We start from the raw sequence: 18819 nt of genomic DNA on the forward strand, positions 1-18819 counted from the left end.
GACCATTGAAACACTTCCTGTGGCTGGAAGACAGCAACCCCCTGTCAGAAGCTTTATTTTATTTGGAATTTCAAGTGTATAGAGGATTTTCTTCCCAAAAGTTGGGAAAACCTATAGGTAAGATTAGATATACATTTTACTTAGACTTTTAGATTGCTTTAGATTAAAATAATCTATTTCCAGAGGAAGGAGTCAGTCAGAGATTTTAGTATTTAGTTAGGCAGCGGGGAGTAGCAGGCTGCCTGGCATGCCTAAGACAGTTTCTTAATAGGGAGGAGCACATTTCTACCAGAATATAATAGCAGAGAGCCTCATAAGGAAAACTATGCAGTAAGTAAAATATATTTGTTTACTTTTCATTATAAAACAACCATATCACAACAAAACAAAATAAAATACAACAGAATTATACAAAGTAAAATTCTGTACCCACCCAATTTTAGTCTCCCAAAGTAACTGTTGTTAAAATGACTTGAGATGTATCTTTTAAAGGGTTGTTTTTGTTTTTATTTATAATATATATGACGTATATAATACATTTTGAAGTGTTCTGTATAACACTCTAACCTGAGGTTTTATCATTCATGCCTGGCAGGTTATAAATAATGCCTCATTTGTAGATTGGGTCAGATGAGGTCTGGGTGAGAATGGTCTTAGCCTGACCTGTGAGTTTTCATGCTTTGCTGCTGTATCACCCTTTGTCTGAAGCTTCCTAGTGGTATACTGTCTTTCATGGCTCCCCATCCCCAACAAGCTTCCCTTCCTGAATTCTCTCCTTCTTTGATGGTCCTGCTGCTCTTAGGGTCATGTAATGTTGGTTAATAAACATATATGAGGCCCTTCTCTGTGCCTGGCTGCATACTAGGCAGTGGGGGTAGGGAGACATGGAGGATAGTAGCCTTTGACTCCATTTGCAGTCGTTTGGCAGGACCAGTTCTGCTTCTTTCCCTTCTTTTCTATCCCTGCCTTAGTTTTAGGCCTCTCTTGCCTTCCTCCAGGTTGTTGCAGCAGCCTCACTCCACCCTTCAATTCCTCTCTAGCCTCCAGTTTGTTCTGCACATCACAGCCAGTTTGATGGCCCTACAGCACAATCTAGTTGTACACAGTCCCTTCCCGTTTTGAGGTACAGTGGTTCACAAGTATGCTCTACAAGCCTTGAGAGGCCCTAGAAACACTTTCAGAGTATCTACAAGGTCAAAACTATTTTCCTAATAGTACCAAGATGTTACAAAGCAACAGTGGGCAAAACTGCTGGTGCTTTAGCACAAATCAAGTCAGTGGCACTAAACTGTACTAGCAATCATTGTGTTTTTTTCACTGGTACACACTCAGAATTGTGTTTTTGGGTTTTTAATATGTTTTTATTGATCTTTTAGAGAGAGAGGACGGGAGAGATATGAGAGATGTGAGAGAGAAACATCAAACAGCCACCTCTTGCACGCCCCCTACCAGGGATTGAGCCTGCAACCCAGGCATGTGCCCTGTCTGGGAATTGGACCAGGACCTCTCAGTCCCTGGGACGATGCTCAATCCACTGAGCCACACCAGCTGGGCAGAGTTGTATTTTTTTTTAAATGCCATTTCACTTAAGAATGTCCTTGATTAAACAGTAAAAATGATTAATTTTATTGCATCTCAACCCTTGAATATACATTTTTTTAATATTTTGTGGGACAAAATGGGAATGTTCATAAAGCACTTCTGCTGTCTACTTCAGTGCAGTGGTCACAAGGAAAAGCCCGTGTTGGATGCTTGAACTGCAGGGTGAGTTATCCAGTGCTCATTTGTACTTGAAAGAATTACTGACTGTCGGATTGTGAGGCTGGAAAGTAGATAGGGACCAGATGTTGGAGGGCCTTGTAGACCATAAGCTTCGGTGATCTGACTCAGCCTGCCTTTTTCAGCTTTTTATACTGTCCTGCTCACTTAAATTCATTATTTGCTCCTGCTTGTTATTTCCACGTGTACATCATACTGATTCAATATTTGTATATATATTGTGAAATGATCACCACAATCAATCTAGCTAACAAGGGTCACCATACACAGTCACAGAATTATTTTTTCTTGTGATGAGCATTTTAAGATATACTCTCTTAGCAGGTTTCAAATATACAATACAGTATTATTAACTATAGTCACCCATCTATATATTGCATCCCCATGACTGACTTATTTTATAACTGCAAATTTGACCTTTTGACTCCCTCCACCCTTTTCACACACCCACCCCTACTCCCCACCTCTGGCAGCCACCAATCTGCTGTCTGTATTTATTAGCAAAGTTTTGGTTTTTTGTTGTTTGTTTTAAATTCTACATATAAGTGAGGTTGTACTGTATTTGTCTTTCTCTCACTTATCTTACTTAGCATAATACCCTCAAAGTCCATCCATGTCACAAATGACAAGATTTTATTCTTTTTTTTTTTCTTTATTGATTTTAGAAAGAGAGGAAGGGAAAGGGAGAGAAAGTTAGAAACAGCAACATTGGCGGGCTGATGCACCAACCACTGAGCCAAACTGGCCAGGGCAAGATTTCATTCTTTTTTAAAATGTATTTATTTTTTTTTATTTTTTTTTTATCCTCACCCGAGGACATTTTTCCATTTTTTGTTCAGATAGAGTGGGAGGGAGAGAGAGAGAGAGAGAAACATCGTCATGAAAGGGACACATTGAGTGGCTGCCACCCGCACGACCAACCAGGGCTGGGGACAAACTGCAACCGATGTACGTGCCCTTAGCAGGAACAGAACCCGGGTCTCTCTGGACCACAGGCCGACGCTCTCTCTAACCGCTGAGCCAAACCTGCCAGGGCTCATTCTTTTTATGACAGTAATATTCCAGTATATGTGTGTGTGCCACTTTTTTTTTTTTTTTTTTTTATCTTTTCATTCATCGATGGACATTAGGTCGTTTCCATATCTTGCTACTGTAACTAATGTAAATATTGCATTGAACATGAGGGTGCATAACCTTTTCAAGTTAGTGTTTCTGTTTTCTTCAGATAAATACCCAGAAGTAGAACTGCTGGATCATATGGTAATTCTGTTTTCCTGCTTGCCATATCTTAAGTACTTTCTCTTCCCCTCCTGCCCTTTCTCTTACATTCCTTCCACCAGGAGATGCAAAGACAGCTCTGAAGGCTGTTTGTGACCCCCATATCAGAGCCGGGGAAGAAGATGTGCCCGAATCTAGACCTTTTGCCTCTGAGAATCTTACTATCCCAGCCCTGTTTGAGGCTGTTATGAGTCAGCACCTTAGCAGGCCTCATATTTCTTTTACTATAGTTGAGTTCACTGCAATCTGCATAATGCTGCCCAGCCTTACTACGCACAAGACTCGGGGAAAACCTGTGAAATACCTTAGTCCCTGGAATCACACAGACAGTCCTTTGATTGAGCTGATTTCACAGATGTCTCCTCTTATCCATCATGTGTTAAATTTGACTAGCTTCTGTCTGAGAGTGCCCCTTCCTTGACCTTGTGCCCTACATAGTAATGATATCATCAGAAACCAAATCAGCCAACTAAGGTCTGGCAGAAAAAGAATGTAACCTTGTACCTGATACAAGAACTGCCATGAAATAACATGGTTGGGCTGGTTTATAGTTCTTTCTGCATAATATGCCAAATACAAAATACAAAGTTATCTCAGAGCAAGAAGAAACTTCTGATAAGTTAGGTTTCAGATTAATTCAATAATGATAAAGTGGTGATAATGTTCTTGCATTTATGTAAGCTAGAGTAGTGCTGACCAACCTTTTTGACATCATAGCACACATGGAAAATGATATGTTCAGCTTGATGAAAGGATCAATATCTCATTCACAGTAAGGAACCTCTGTGTTAAGGTTTCTGAATAAAACCATTCTTATTGGTGTCCGGCTAATTCTGACTGGCTACCCCCTTCTGCCTTTCATCATTAAGGTTTAAATATAGTATAATAGTTTAAAGTTTGAATTCTAAGCCAGAATATCTATATTTAAATCCTAGCTTTGCACTTAGTAGCCATGTGACCATGGGCAAATTACTCAATCTCTTTATACCTCAGTTTCTTCATCTGTAAAATCTGCTAATAGTTGTACTTACCTCATAGAGTTGTGAAGATTACGTAAGTTAGTATATGTAAAATATGGTATTTGTAAAGTGCTTGGAACATCACCTGGCATATGGTAAGCACTATGTAAGTGTGTGTGTGTGTAACTACTTGTAGTAGTAGTAGTATTTACTTTAATGGCTGTTATACTGCTTTGTTCTGGGTTTAGACTCCATGCCCCTCCGATTGCCTCGTCTTCTGCCTCACATTTCTTAATCTTGGCCAGTTCCTTAATAGTATCCGTCCTCCTTCCTTTCACTGTCTCAGTTTCCTTTCATTTTCTCAGTTTCCATTTGTTTGGGGCCCCTCAGCCAGCTGATGCCTGAGAAAACAGCTGAATTGATCATTATACTCATCAGCTTGCTCTTACCGCTATTCCTTTTCTAGAAAGCTCTTGTGACTGAGGGAAATAAGTCTTACAGAATGGGAAGAGGAGAGAATCATAGACCTTGAAAAGAACTCTAGAGTGGTTGGGAGAGGAGCATGAGCTGAGTTAGCTGAACTGTTAGCCAGCAAAGTCTTGTTCTTAGTGCAAAAGTGATCATCTGATTCCACATACCAGAAGTAGGAGCTGGTTAGTTCTGTATAGGCTCTACCAAAATACAGGACAGAGCTGGTGACTTTTGGGGCATTGTGGCTCAGAATACTTCATGGAGAAATGACACTGTTCTTTCAGAAGGTGGGCCTTGGAGTTCTTTCGGGGGAGAACAGTGGGTCAGTATTTGCATGTCAGGAATATCCATTGTCTTTGTACTCCTGCTGGGTGAGACTCTGCTCTGTCAGTTCTCTGGGGCCCTCTCTCTATGCAAAGCTCAGGATCTGTACCTTTAACAGCCATTATACTAGCAGTACAATCAATACTTGTTGACTAATAGGTTTTACAAAGAAAGGAGAACAGGAATTCCTACTCCTGTTTATTTTTTTTACTTCTTTTTTTTTGGTACATGCCCCTAATGGGAACAGAACCTGGGACTCTCTGGTCTGCAGGCCAATGCTCCAACCGCTGAGCCAAATCGGCCAGGGCTCCTATTCCTATTTTAATGGAGAAAATAAGATAAACGTATGCCTAGGACTAGAAACATTTATTATGATTGATGATGATGGTACTATGATGGTGAGACTGCGTATGCTCTGCCTCTTTTCATCCCTTCTGCTCATTTGCCATCACTCCCCCACACCCTCTCTGATCCAGCCAGCCTGAACAAGTTCCAGTGGCATCACCAGCCATGCTGCCTCTTCTTCGGGCCTTAGCACATGCTCTTCCTTTGTCTCTCCCGGCCCCAGCCCTGGCCAGTTCCCACTCACCCTTCAGGTGCCAGCTTCTCTGTCCCTTCCTATAGTTACCAGACTAAGTTAGAGGCCTCTCTTCTGCTCCATAGCACCTGGTGCTCCATCACTGCACTTGTTCCACTGTATTGAAATTGTTTTACATGTCTGGGCAGAGGCTATGTCTTCTCTTACATTCTCACTGTCTAGTACTAGACAATTAGTAAGTGCTCAATAAATATAGTATGTGTGTAATGAATAAGTCAAAAGTGCTTTCATTTCTAGGTTCTTATTTGATCCTCACAACAGCCTTGTGATATAAGCTCCCCAGGCCTTACTGTGACCTCATTTTGTATATAAAGACGCTGATACTCAGAGAAGCTAAGCAACTTGCCAAAGCTCATGCAGAGAGCCAGGATTTAAACTAGTGTCCCTGCCCTGGCCAGCATTGCTCAGTGGTTAGAGCATTGGGCCACACACTAAAGGGTCATGGGTTTGATTCCTGCTCAAGGGCACATACCTGAGTTGCAGGTTTGATCCCTCGCCCTGGTAGGGGCACAGGCGAGAGGCAACTAATCGATGTGTCTCTTTCACATCGATGTTTCTTTCTCTCTCTCCCTCTTTTCCCCTTCCCCATTCCTTCAACTCTCTAAAAATCAGTGGAGAAACTATCCTCAGATGAGGATTAACAACAACAACAAAAAGATCTAAAATATATAGGAGAGAAATAACAACAGAATGTAAAGAATAACTTAAGTGTATGCTACTGTCAAAGATTTAACTCCAGGGGAGAAAAGGAGAAACATCTGTAACAAAAATAAATTAATAAAAATAATTTTTTTAAAAAAAGATTTAACTCCAGGTAATAAAAACATTTTTTAAATAAATAGACTAGTGTCCCTCAGGCTTGAATGTTCAGTTTACTGTTTTGTTTTTATAATCTTCCTTTTTAAAAAATAGCATTTAAAAAGATAACAATTAAAATAGTATTTTTTTCAAGATTATAAAAATATCTTTAAGGCACCAATATTCCTGAAATGATTTTTCTTCACCAAATGTCGAATTTCAATACAGAGAAATCTAGATATGATTTTTTTAAATGTATAATCAGATTCTAAATTCTGTGCATTGGAGAAAAATTGTGTATTTTATTGAAAAATAAAATGTGATTGAAATAATAATAGCATAAAAAGTAATAAATTTTATTGTATACAATTTGGAGAATACTGAAAAATATAAAGAATAAAATAAAAATAACCCCAGCATGCAGAGAAAACTACTATAGATTCTAAATGGCCTGGACTTGAACAGACAGCATTGAGTGTGAATCCCAGGTAAACCATTAATTAGATATTTGGCATTTGGTAGATAATTTAACCTCTGAGCCTTAGTTTCTTCACTTGAAATATGGTGAATTATTTACCATTTAGGATTATTGTAAGAATAAAGATAATGTATAGAAATACCTGGCACATAGTAGGCACTCTTTCAAATTGTGGTAGTATTAACATTTTTGTGTATTTTTGTTGTTGTTTATTCTCATGCAAGAAAGAGACAGACATCCATGTGAGAAAGATACATCGAGTGGTTGCCTCCCGCATGACCCTGACCGGGGCCAGGGATCAAACATACAATTCATGTATGTGCCCTTGACTGGGAATCAAACCCAAGACCCTTTGGTCCATTGACCAACACTCTAACTGCCGAGCCAAATCAACCAGGGCATATTTTTGTGTATTTCTTTCTTTTTTTTTTTTTTTTCTTTATTGATTTTAAAGAGATAGGGAGAGAGAGATAGAAACATCAATGAGAGAGAACATCGATTGGCTGCTTCCTGCATGCCCCCCACTGGGGATTTGGCCTACAACCCAGACATGTGCCCTGACCAGGAATCGAACTGGTGACCTCTTGGTGCATGGGTCGATGCTCAACCACTGAGCCACATTAGCCAGACACGTTTTTGTGTATTTCTCAAATATGTTTTTATTGATTTTTTAAAGAGAGAGGAAAGGAGAGAGAGAGAGATAGAAACGCCGATGTGAGAGAGATGCATCTATCTGCTTCCTCCTGCATGCCCCCTACTGGGGATCCAGCCTGCAACCTGGGCATGTGCTCCCACCAGGAATCAATCCAGGACCTCTCAGTCCATGGGACGATGCTCAATCCACTGTGCCACACCAGCCAGACTTGTGTATTGCTATATAGTCTTTCTACTCTGTTGTGTGTGCATACACGTATGTTTTTTGAAGCACATTTATAAGTATATATATATATATTTTTTTGTACAGATAGAGTGGGAGGGAGAGAGAGGAAGGGAGAGAGAGAGAGAAACATCGACGTGAAGGGACACATCGAGTGGCTGCCACCCGCACAACCAACCAGGGCCGGGGACAAACTGCAACCGAAGCACGTGCCCTTAGCGGGAACCGAACCCGGGTCTCTCCGGACCGCAGGCCGACGCTCTAACCGCTGAGCCAAACTGGCCAGGGCATATAAGTATATTTTTAAACCTATTCTGTAGATGAGGAAACTGAGACTGGAAGAGGCGAAGGAACTTGGACTTGGTGCTATGTCTGATACTATCTGAACCAGGACTCAGTTTGGTCTCCTGATGCCAAACCCATATGCCTTCCCTGTCAGCAGTGTGCTTCCCCCTGCTAGCTCCACTTCCATCAATACACATATGGTGGACCACCGAGCCCTGCCTAAGACAAAGGCAAGGGCAGAAGGTAGTGAAAATGCTAGGAGCCTCCATAGCAGCTGCGTTCAGTTTAAAAACGTAAAAGGAGTGTTCACTTCCTTCTCTGTTATTTCAGATACATTGACCAATCCTATAGCAAAGACCAGGCTTCTTGATAGAAAGTTAAAACCTTTTGGGTCACAGTGCTCTTTTTGAGAGGGAGTTTATCAGGGAATTCATGAAACTAAACAGCCTTACTCTGTGTTATCTACAGGGCAGACAGAAGCGTACCCTAATTTCTTTCAGTGTGTGCACTAGGCACTTAAAGGGCCTGGGTGACATGCACTATACCTAACACCTCATGTGTGCATCATTTTATATCATTTTTATTTCAGTGCAAGTTTTCTGATGGTATATGTCTGACTTATAGGAGATGCAGAGATGAGCAGGTAACAGTCTGGCCTTTAGGAATATTGAGGAGATCTTAAGGCCACATAGAATCAATCAGTGCTATAATAGAGTTTCCAGCAGGGAGTTAGGGAGCAGAGGATGGAGCTCTAACTTCTAGTTCAGTGCAGTAACCTCATCTTATTTGCATAGTGTCTAACAGTGTTTGCACATACCTTAACTCATTCAAAGGGATGGAGACTTGAAATGGGTTTTAATGGCTGAGAAGAATTCTTAGGCCAAAGGAAGGAGGTGAGCCAAGGACCTGCTTCGTTGTGGAACCTTGCCCTCTGAAGAAGCTTTTATCAAGTGATTGCATGCATAATAAATTAAGACCCCCAAAGACCCTGCTGTGGACTGACCGTGATAAAATAGAGTATGGACTGGCTCCCGAGAGGAAGTGTCAACCCCTTGGAAAGATTATGACGCCTCTCCCTTCCCCCTCCCCCAGTGTAAACAGGAAAGTTAGGTATGTTTTTTCACTTCACTGTCTTCCTACATTTTTTTCTTCCTAGTTTCTGAAACAACTCTCCTTCAACAAGTTCTGTTTCCAAGGAAAGTCTTAACCATTTGTCCCTTCTGGCGTACCCTCTTCCAATGAAATCCATGCAGAATAGACCAGGTACTCTATCTTTTTGTGTGTGAAGCTATAAAATCTAATACTGAGTGTGCTGCGGTGCTCAGAGGTATGCTTCTTCCACAAGAGGCTCCCTCAGCCCTGCTGTGGTAAAAACCAAGTATAAATTGCGGCTAACAGGGTTTTCTAGCTAGAGTCGTAAGAATGTTTGAGCATCCCCCGTGAATTATAATGCCGCCAGCCCTCTGGCTCCTCTTCTACATTGCCTGCCTGTTGGCTGTTTTGCTTGTCCTTAGGCCTTCCATCAGTGTATGGGCAGGGGAGGGGAAGAGAAAGAGAAGTGAATCCAAAATCTGTCCAGTCTGCATTGGGCTTGCAGAGCTGATGAGAAAATATTTGGGGACAAAGGTTGAAACTGGACTGCATGCAGAGGCAGAGCAAGAGGGACAGTGGTCCCTCCTTCTCAGTCTGCTGTCCTAGTGGTCAGTGCCCCCTCCCTGAGCTCCTGAAGATGAGGGACCCTGTTTTATTACTATAGGATTTCTCACTATGTTGAACAGCTTTTTTTTCTTTTAATATACGTTGGTGAGGGTGGATATTTGGGTGCTGATATTGAAGTTAAATTTTTTTTTTTTTATCCTTACGCGAGGATATTTTTCCTTTTTTTTTTTTTTTTTGTACAGATAGAGTGGAAGGGAGAGAGAGGAAGGGAGAGAGAGAGAGAAACATCGACGTGAAGGGACACATCGAGTGGCTGCCACCCGCACGACCAACCAGGGCCGGGGACAAACTGCAACCAAAGTACGTGCCCTTAGGGGGAACCGAACCCGGGTCTCTCCGGACCGCAGGCCGACGCTCTAACCGCTGAGCCAAACTGGCCAGGGCTGAAGTTAAATTTTTTTAATTCATAAACTATATCTTGTGCTTGAAGCTGCTGGCCAGAGTAATATTTTGAGATTCTCTGTGGATTCCTTTTATTCCTGTGTTAATTGAAGTATAATTGAAAATCCGTTGTCATCAGATCTTCACAGTGGAAGGAAGAATGCACCTAAATTGAGCTGTCAGACACTTGGCTGCCTAGCCATGCTTTCTGGATTATGGTGTAGACAGGGGCCGTTGTCCTGTGTGCTTTCTCCTAATGGCTGTCGTGTACTTGCTTCTGAGAACAGTGCATAGAAGACGTGCATCGGCTCTAATCAATCTTCCTGAGCAGACTTGCCATTTCTCTGATCGTGTTCAGCTAGGGTCCTCTGAGAAGAGAGTGGGCCTTTTCCCTCAATGGGCAAAGAGCCAGCTTCCATTTCAAAATCTCTCAGAAAAAAAAAAAAAATTTTCAACAACCCAGAGCCTGTGTTTATTGAAGGTTGGTCTAAAAGTCTCTCACATTGTATGCCCCATCAGCACTCGAGTGCCTCTATTTTAGAAGGATGTAAAGGTTTAATCACCCTGGTGGGGATTTAGACCCAGAGACTTCAGAGAAATCTTATTATTTCTAACTGCAGGCAAAGAGTATTAAGGCTCCACTCTGGATCAGGGGCATGACATGTTCTATAAGTAATTTATCTTTACCAGGGGAAGGCCCTTACTAGAGTGTCTTAGAAACAGTACTACGATTTGGTACTGGCTCATTATTTCTCCTTTTCTCTTTCCCCTTCTCAGTCTTCTGCTTATTCTTTCTATCCCTACTTTTTCCTGTCCAATCTATCCAATGTCCAAATTTCTACCTCCCAAATTTTTCCTTGAACAAGGGATGCTAGGTGCTTGCCAGTGAGAGATAATAATGCTTTTTCAATAAATGACCTCATCCAACAGCCTGTCAACTGCAGACTTCTGAATGGAGCCTACCTCTCAAATAAGGAGCAGAGGAGGGAAGAGGATGCTCTGGCTCCATAGGCACTCGTCTGTGCTCTTAGACATGAAGTAATTTAATCCTCATACCCATCCCCTGCCCCATTGCACCTTCCCAGAGGCAGTTTCCACTAAAGGCCTTTTGAATCCCTGTGCACATCCAAACAGGGATGTTACTAATCGTATGATTTCATTTGCATGCACCCTCTCCCAGCCTCACCTTCCTTCCTGCTTTCTGGTGCTGAAGCTAGAGGATGTCACAGGTGGGACGCTGCTTATGGATTCATTGTTCTGTTTGGGGGCTTAGTTTGATAGGTAGCAGATCTAAATCCTTGTGCTAATGAGCTTGGTTAAAGCAGGCTTCGCTATCCTCTTTTAATCTAGCCTGTCTGTCTGAGTTTCTTTTCCCAGTTAATGATCTTCTATAATGGTTTTGCCTTTAGTTTTGCCTCCTGGGTCAAAACAAATCAATAGTCCTCGAAGATTATTTAAAAACCATCAGTGTGAAGCTCCTGGGTCTCCCCCTACCAACCCCCTGTTTTATTTCCTTCTGGTTGAATTTTCAGCTTGATCAGTACAGTGATATTTTCCTTACATCTCCACTTTTCTCCTAGAGATGGGCAGCAGTGAACCCCTTCCCATTGCAGAAAGTGACAAGAGGAAGAAGAAGAAGCGGAAGGCCCAGGCCACTGACTCCTTGCCCGGAAAGTTTGAAGGTTGGTCACATAACTCTCTTAGATCAGGGCCTATGGCTCCCCAAGCATGGGGGGAGCTTCCTGAAAGCCTGTGGGCCTAGATCACAGGATCTGTGTTATCTTAGAGCCAGTTCGTGGTTACGTGTACGATAGGGATGAAAGATAGGGGTGCAAGAGTGAGTTTACACAAAGGAGTGGCAGAGAGAGCAAGCAGAAATGGGAAGAGTCCCTGGGTGATGTTCAGGCTTCCTCTGAATAGTCAGGGAACAGAAAGACCTATCTGTCAGAGTTGTACATGCAATGAGATTGCCTGGTGCGTTTCATCCCCTTTCGGATGTGATCTTCCCTCAGCTGTTCCTGGAGGGGCTGCTGAGAGGTAGAACAACCATGTAAGGGGAAGAGAGGGCTATGGCTGTAAATGAAACTTCCGTCTTCTGTAAGCAGAGAACTTGACTCTCAAGAGTTTGCAGCTACTTGTGCTGTAAGAGTTTGACACCATTTTAAGAGTGAAGGTGGCGTTCAGGGGACACAATGTCGGTCATCAAACATTTTGAACACTGTGAGAGGCACCAGGCTCAGTGCTGGCCCTGTTATCACTGGCATGTGATGGGTAAAGTGAATCACTGGCCGCTTCTGCAGAGGACTGGAAGGATCAGTAGTTACTCCTAGTAGTGACATGGCCCTCTCTCTATTTTGTATCTTTTGTAAAATCTGAAATAGCTTCCCCTCATGGTCCCTTTTTCCAGTACTGCAGATGGACTAATGAATTGATTGTTTTATGGTATAGTTCTAGTGACAAGCCCTTTATGAGTCAGGAATATTGGACCTCCAACCACTGACCTATTCTGACATGTGTAAAGGCTAAGATTAAAGTGTCTATTGTGAGTAAAGCATGTTATTTAAAATACTTATAAAAAACAGTATATATTCTTTTCTTCAACTTTTTATTGAACTTATTAGGGTGGCATTGGTTAATAAAATGATATAGGTTCAAGTGTACAATTCTATAACACATCATCTCTATATTGTATTATGTGTTCACCATCCAAAGTCAAGTCTCCTTCTGTCCCATTTATCCCCCTTTACCCTCTTCTATCTCCCCCACCCTCCTTTCCTTCTTTTAATCACCATACTGTTGTCTGTCTATGAGTTTGTTTTCTGCTTAACCCCTTCACCTTTTTCACCTAGCCCTCCAACCCCCCTCCCCTCTGATAGCTATCATTCTATTTTTGGTATCAATGAGTGTTTCTTTTTTGTTCGTTTGTTTTGTTCATTAGATTCCACATATAAGTGAAATCATATGATATTTGTCTTTCTCTGACTGACTTATTTCACTTAGCATAGTACTCTCCAAGTCCATCCATGCTGTCCCAAAAGATAAGGTTTCTTTTTTTTTTTTTTAAAAGCTGAGTACTATTGTGTAAATGTTCCATAGCTTTTTTTGTTAATCCTCACAAGAGGATATTTTTTCCACTGAGATTTAGAGAGAGTGGAATAGGGGGAGAGAAGGAGAGAGAGAGAGACATTGATGTGAGAGTGACACATCTGTTGGTTGCCTCCTGCACATTCCCAGGGCCAGCAATTGAACTTGCACCCGGGTATGTGCCCTTGACCAGGAAGTGAACCTGTGACCCTTCCATGTGCGGGCCGACATTCTAATCATTGAGCCACACTGGCCAGGGCTGTATCATAGCTTTTTAAATCCATTTATCTACTGATGGGCACTTGGGCTGCTTTCAAACCTTGGCTATTGTAAACAAAGCTGCAATGAACATAGAGGTGCAGCAATGTGTATTCTTATAAACAGCTGCAAGACCAACACATGAGTAAGCAGGGTTTTGTCTGTTTGCTTGTCTTTAACTCAATCAGTGTATGGGGTGGGGCTGGGGGTAAGGGAGAAGGGATGGACAAGAGTCACAAGGTTTCCATATCAACAGGTCTTGCTCTTTCAAGGAATATAAGAGTATTTCCTGTTACTCATGGATGGCTTGTGTAGTTACAGGGCCTCTCATGACTCAGAGTGATAAAATCTGATTTCATGGTTAAAAAGTATTCTGTTCAGTTTGTGGGTTTAAATGCTAGGCTGCCTCAAGAGGAAGAAGCTGAGGAATGGAGGCCAAGGGAGAAGGCGGCCAGCTCAGCAGAGACCATGATGGAGCTGTGGCTTCTTTTGGAAGGGCTCAAAGAGCTTGTGCTATTTGTGAGCTTGGGCAGGTCACCTAAATTTTTTTTCAACCCAAGCCTATTACTCTGTGAGAACCACTCTGACTCAACACCCTAAAAACCTCGAGGCATCCGTTTGCATTTATGTCTGTCCCCTGTTTCCTGTAGGTGACTTCTGGAAACTTCTCTAAAACCTCCAGTGAGTTCCTTTGTGTGCGGTATAGAATAAAAGTGTTTTATTCACCTTCCTATCACCAATGCCTAGCACAGAACTGGGCACATAGTGGGTGTTTAGCAAATGAGTCCATTCAAATTACACCCCTCCTATGAGGATCCCCCAGATTCTCTGAACAGATAGCCATAACCTTTCCCTTCCCTGACTCCTCTTTATTGTGTCTTGTCTCTCTATGGCAGTATTTCCCACTGTCTGATTCTTTCTGGGCTTACTTGTATATGTATCTGCCTTCCCCATTGGACTGTGATTCTCAAAGAGCAGGGACTATATTTCGTTCCTCACTCTGTCCTTATTATGAGTCAGATATGCTGTCTGACACATAGTAGGTGCTCAGGAAGTAGGTGTGCTGAATTGAAACCCTCTCACTGACCTCATCTCTAAAATGGGGAACAGGATCCATGTGGTCTACTTGTTGAGTAACTGAGTCCTGAGATGGCCAGGAAAGCTAATGTTCTTCCTGGTCACTGTGCTGTGGAGTCATTGTGTGACTGTGTTGTCAGACCGAGGAAGCTGAATGACAGAAGTTCTGCGTTCCATCTTAACTTGAAAAGGATGGCTCATTTTGTTATTTCTCTCATCCATTTCATCTCTAGATATATACAAGCTGACCTCTGAATTGCTTGGAGAGGGAGCCTATGCCAAAGTTCAAGGTGCTGTGAGCCTGCAGAATGGCAAAGAGTATGCTGTCAAAGTGAGTGTCTCATCTGGATGCTAGGCTTTACTTTGCAAATAGTCAGTCCTAAACCAAATAAATTTTATATTCCCCTATATGGTGGCTCAATAAGAATTGGGGCTCCAAAGCTGTATTCACTGGATTCAAATGATGGTTTCTCCACTTGCTGTGTAACATTAGGCAAGTTACTTAACCTCTCTGTCCTTCAGTTTTCTCATCTGTAAAATAGATGTAATAATAGAACCTATATAATATTATTGTGAGGATTAAATAAGTTAATAGGTGTAAAGGGCTTAGAACAATACCTAGCTCATAGTAAGTTGCTGCTTATTTATTTATTTATTTAATCCTCACCCGAGGACATTTTTTCACTTTTTGTTCAGATAGAGTGGGAGGGAGAGAGAGAGAGAGAAACATAGACGTGAAAGGGACACATCGACTGGTTGCCACCTGCATGACCCAACCAGGGTCAGGGACAAACTGCAACCGAGGTACATGCCCTTAGCAGGAACTGAACCTGGGTCTCTCTGGACCACAGGTTGATGCTCTAACCTCTGAGCCAAACCGGACAGGGCTAAGTTGCTTCTTATTAATCTGACAAATGAAGTTAGTTTCAGGGAGTAGACAAATATATTTGTAATTAGATGACCTACGTACTTGAATCTCTGTTTTGACAACCTACTACTATTTAATTTTGGGAAGTCACTGAACCTCCTTGAGCCTCAGTTCCCACATCTCTAAAATGAAGATGACAATACCTGCCCTTCCTGTCTCGTAGATTGGTTATGAAAATAAAAATAAAAATGAGCTGGTATTAGTAGAAACAGTTTACAAATGTTGTCATGATAATGAGGATGGGAGCACTCAGCTCTGGGGCAGGAGAGGTGGCTTCTAGCTGTGTGACCTTGGAGTGGCTCACTGCATCCTTCTCTGCTTTCATTTGCTGACCTCCTGTGAAGAAGAGATGGGTCTAGGGCAGTGGTTCTCAAAGTGTGGTCTCTGCACCATGGTCTTTGTATTTTTACCAAGCTTCCAAGTGATTCTAATACCCACCAACATTTGAGAAATACTGATCTAGAAACAAGGTCTTAAATCCAGGGGAGCAATTAAACTTATTTCAAATCATTCACCTGAGCCACAAGGTCTAAGCGCTGCCTCATATGGGCAAACCCAGCCAAATTGACTCCTGAAAGAAGTGTTTGTCCGTTTGTTTAACCAATCAGCCATAGTCCCAGCTGCGGATTTATAAAGGAGAACACTTCCGCTAAGCCTTGTTCCTCTTTGCTGGAGTATTGCTTCATATGGTAACAAAAGCACTGCCTCAGTTTTTTTTTAGAAACAGATCAGTATAAATTACAAAGTGATTTTTTAAAAATATGCCTAAGTGTGCTAAAATCTATAAATGTCCATTGATTTTCAAAAGTCTGAATATGTACATTTATGGATGACAGACTTATTTATTCAAAGTTGGATCACAAGAGGAAAACCAGGCCCATCCTACATTCCCCTGGCATCTTTGGGCAAAGATAGACCTACCTGGCTTGGCAATTCTTGGATTTCAGCCATTCTGCCCATGTCTCATGTCTCTCATGTTCCTTGAAAACTCCTTAGAGATGGGCTGCTTCTACCCACATGGCTCCACAATACTTGGTTTGATTAGGGCTTTCCCTGCCAGCATCCAACTAATAAATACTAGAGTCTCAGGGTGGGAATGGAATTTCAAGATAATCTAGTCCTGAATTTCCTCTCTAACTTCTCAAATAGTTGTCCCATGTTCTGCTCCCCCATCTCTAGTAGTAGGAGCACATTACCTCCTCAGAGAAAATTGCTGGTTAGCTTTCCTGCTAGAAAGTTCTTCCTGACTTTGATCTGAGCTGTTTTGTGAATGAATGAGTTGAATAGCTTCTGTACCCTACCACTATACCTCTCTGTGCAGAAAATGGGTCCAGGGGTTTACTAACAGACAGACTTATTTAGAAAATTACATTGGTCCTGGATGTTTGTGCTGAGACATATTGGAGAAGTTTGTAGTGTTCTACACAGCATTTTTGGAGTAAAGGAACAGGGTGTCATCATCTGGTGCCCACTTGTCACACGAGACTGCAAAGCAGAGCCAGCTCTGCAGAACACGTGCCCACAGGCTCTGCTTACAGTGGGTTGGGGCTCTGGATGGGTCCGCAGAAATGTTCAGAGTCAGCCAGTCCTTGTGTAAACCACCTGCTCATCTGTTGGCTCCCCTGTTCCTTCAGTCAGTACTTGCCAAGCATCTTCAAATATAGGTGGGGAGGGGAGCAGCCCATAGTCCTATAGGAGAGACAGGGCCTCTAGGTTCTCTGAGAGAAGCTGACAGGATATAGGCAGGTACAGGATAGATAAGGGCTTCAGAGGCAGCTCTGGGCATGAATTCCAGTCCTGACACCTTGATCAGAGCTGTGGGCAAAATGTTTTACCTCTTCCTAACTTTTGGGATTGTGTTATAAGGGTTAAGAGATTATGCACTTAAATGACTTAATACAGTGCTTGCCAAAGGGTCAATTCTCAGGACTGCAGAGGGGGCATCTGAATGGGCCTCAGAGCTTTAGTTTCCTGCCCACAATGCCCTTTGTCCCCCTTGCTCTTCCTCCAGCACTCGGAGGTCTTTCCATGGAGCTTGTAAATTCTTACCCAAAAGGCAGAAAGAGATACTCTTGGAGTAAAAGCTGGGTAAAGATAGCTCTTTGTCTGACTGACTGCCTCAGTCTCCCCTGGGCAGCTGGAGACAGCCCTCAGAGGCTTGTGCTTGGCCAGAGTCAAACAGCCCAGCCAGGCTGGAAAGCCCTCAGGCCAGTCTGCCTCTTTGTTGACAGAGCCACAGGGCCTATGTCACAAAATCCTACTCTAGACTTTTGCTTGAAACTGATTTGGGCTAAATTTGGCCTTTTGTTCCACCAGAGGGTTCCTGCTGAGGGGTGTTTTGAGGTCAGGTGGATGTATTTGACAGATGTTATTCTTCCCACAGATCATCGAAAAACAAGCAGGACACAGTCGGAGTAGGGTATTTCGAGAGGTAGAGACGCTCTATCAGTGTCAAGGAAATAAGTGAGTATAGTGTTGGGTTAGTTGCTGCTTCTCTGAGGGGGCGCTTGGCTGCAGAAAAAGAAGTTATTTCTCCTAGCTCTCCTTCCCCTACAACTGCGTATAACTCCTTCTGTCTTTCAATATTTAAAAAAAGGGAGAGGAGAAATAACAGCAACAAAGAAGCTATCTCCTGTTTAGGCTGAAATACTGTAAATATCAGCAATTCAGGCACATTAGAAGAGTGAGCAATCTGAATTAGTGCCTGGGGAAAAAAGAGGGTTTTATTTCTTTCAAGTGCCTACAGAAATTAGGCTGAGTGTTGCCTTGTGGGAACCTTTAGGAACCTGCTTTGATTCATAGATGAGAATGATAAGAACTATTAAGAATACTTGCTGCTGTTTTCTATTCCTAGGATAGTCACATATGTGCAGCTACTACTGAGGGTCCTGAGACCTGGCCTAACCCTCTGCTTGACCACTGGGCCAAGGTGCTCTCTAGCCCCCTCTTAGTCTGCTCACCACCAGCTCCAAATGAGTGGCCCTCCCGCTGTGGCTTTAAATCAGGGTCACCTCTAAGACTTCGCTTTCCCCTTTCTTTCTCTCCATGGCAGGGTCAGCAGGGAGCCAGGGGCCCGGTATTGATGGCTTTGTCATTAAGCTTGGAGGATGGGGGCTGCTGTTGATTTAACTCCAGGCACTGCCTCTACAATCTTCTTTCAAATTAGGCCATTTTGGCCATCTTATTTGGACGCCTTCACACTAGTAAAAGCCTGGTATCTCCCAAAGTGGTCAGCATTTTTTTATGAGGGACAGATTTTTATTTTCAGCCTGCAGCTTCTGAGTTCAGCATTAGAGACTCTACTTGGTTTATTTCGTTCTTTAAAAGAAAAAAAGCCCCCAACATCTCCAATATCCAGGCTGGTGACTTCCCTACTGAGTTACAAGACGACCTTGTTGGCAGAGCACAGTAATGCTCAGGCAGACAGAGAGTGCTCACCGGGGAAGGCCACAAGTGCTACGGTGGCCGGGAACACGGCCGTTTCATTAAGCAGCGCTTAGCAGTTAGGGTCTAGCGGTGCCCACG

At 42.6% G+C, this 18819-nt stretch overlaps 1 protein-coding gene across 15 annotated transcripts in view; it reads left to right on the forward strand.

Moving 5' to 3' along the window:
* The window catches only part of MKNK1 (MAPK interacting serine/threonine kinase 1), a 35865-nt gene continuing 17046 nt past the window's right edge, over nt 1-18819 (forward strand). For 3 of the 15 annotated variants that reach the window (XM_036257460.1, XM_036257474.1, XM_036257467.1), the window contains exons 1-6: nt 1-117; nt 272-330; nt 1718-1764; nt 11528-11629; nt 14600-14697; nt 17678-17757. In XM_036257460.1, coding sequence (XP_036113353.1) covers nt 326-330; nt 1718-1764; nt 11528-11629; nt 14600-14697; nt 17678-17757 — 332 coding nt within the window. In that variant the 5' untranslated portion in view covers nt 1-117; nt 272-325. Of the gene's footprint in view, nt 118-271; nt 331-1717; nt 1765-3004; nt 3040-9003; nt 9111-10892; nt 10986-11127; nt 11177-11527; nt 11630-14599; nt 14698-17677; nt 17758-18819 lie in introns of those variants that run through there. The other 12 variants (XM_036257461.1, XM_036257475.1, XM_036257462.1 and 9 more) reach the window with 11 other exon arrangements.

This window comes from Molossus molossus, unplaced genomic scaffold (assembly GCF_014108415.1).
Source record: "Molossus molossus isolate mMolMol1 unplaced genomic scaffold, mMolMol1.p scaffold_m16_p_12, whole genome shotgun sequence".
NCBI lineage: Eukaryota > Metazoa > Chordata > Mammalia > Chiroptera > Molossidae > Molossus > Molossus molossus.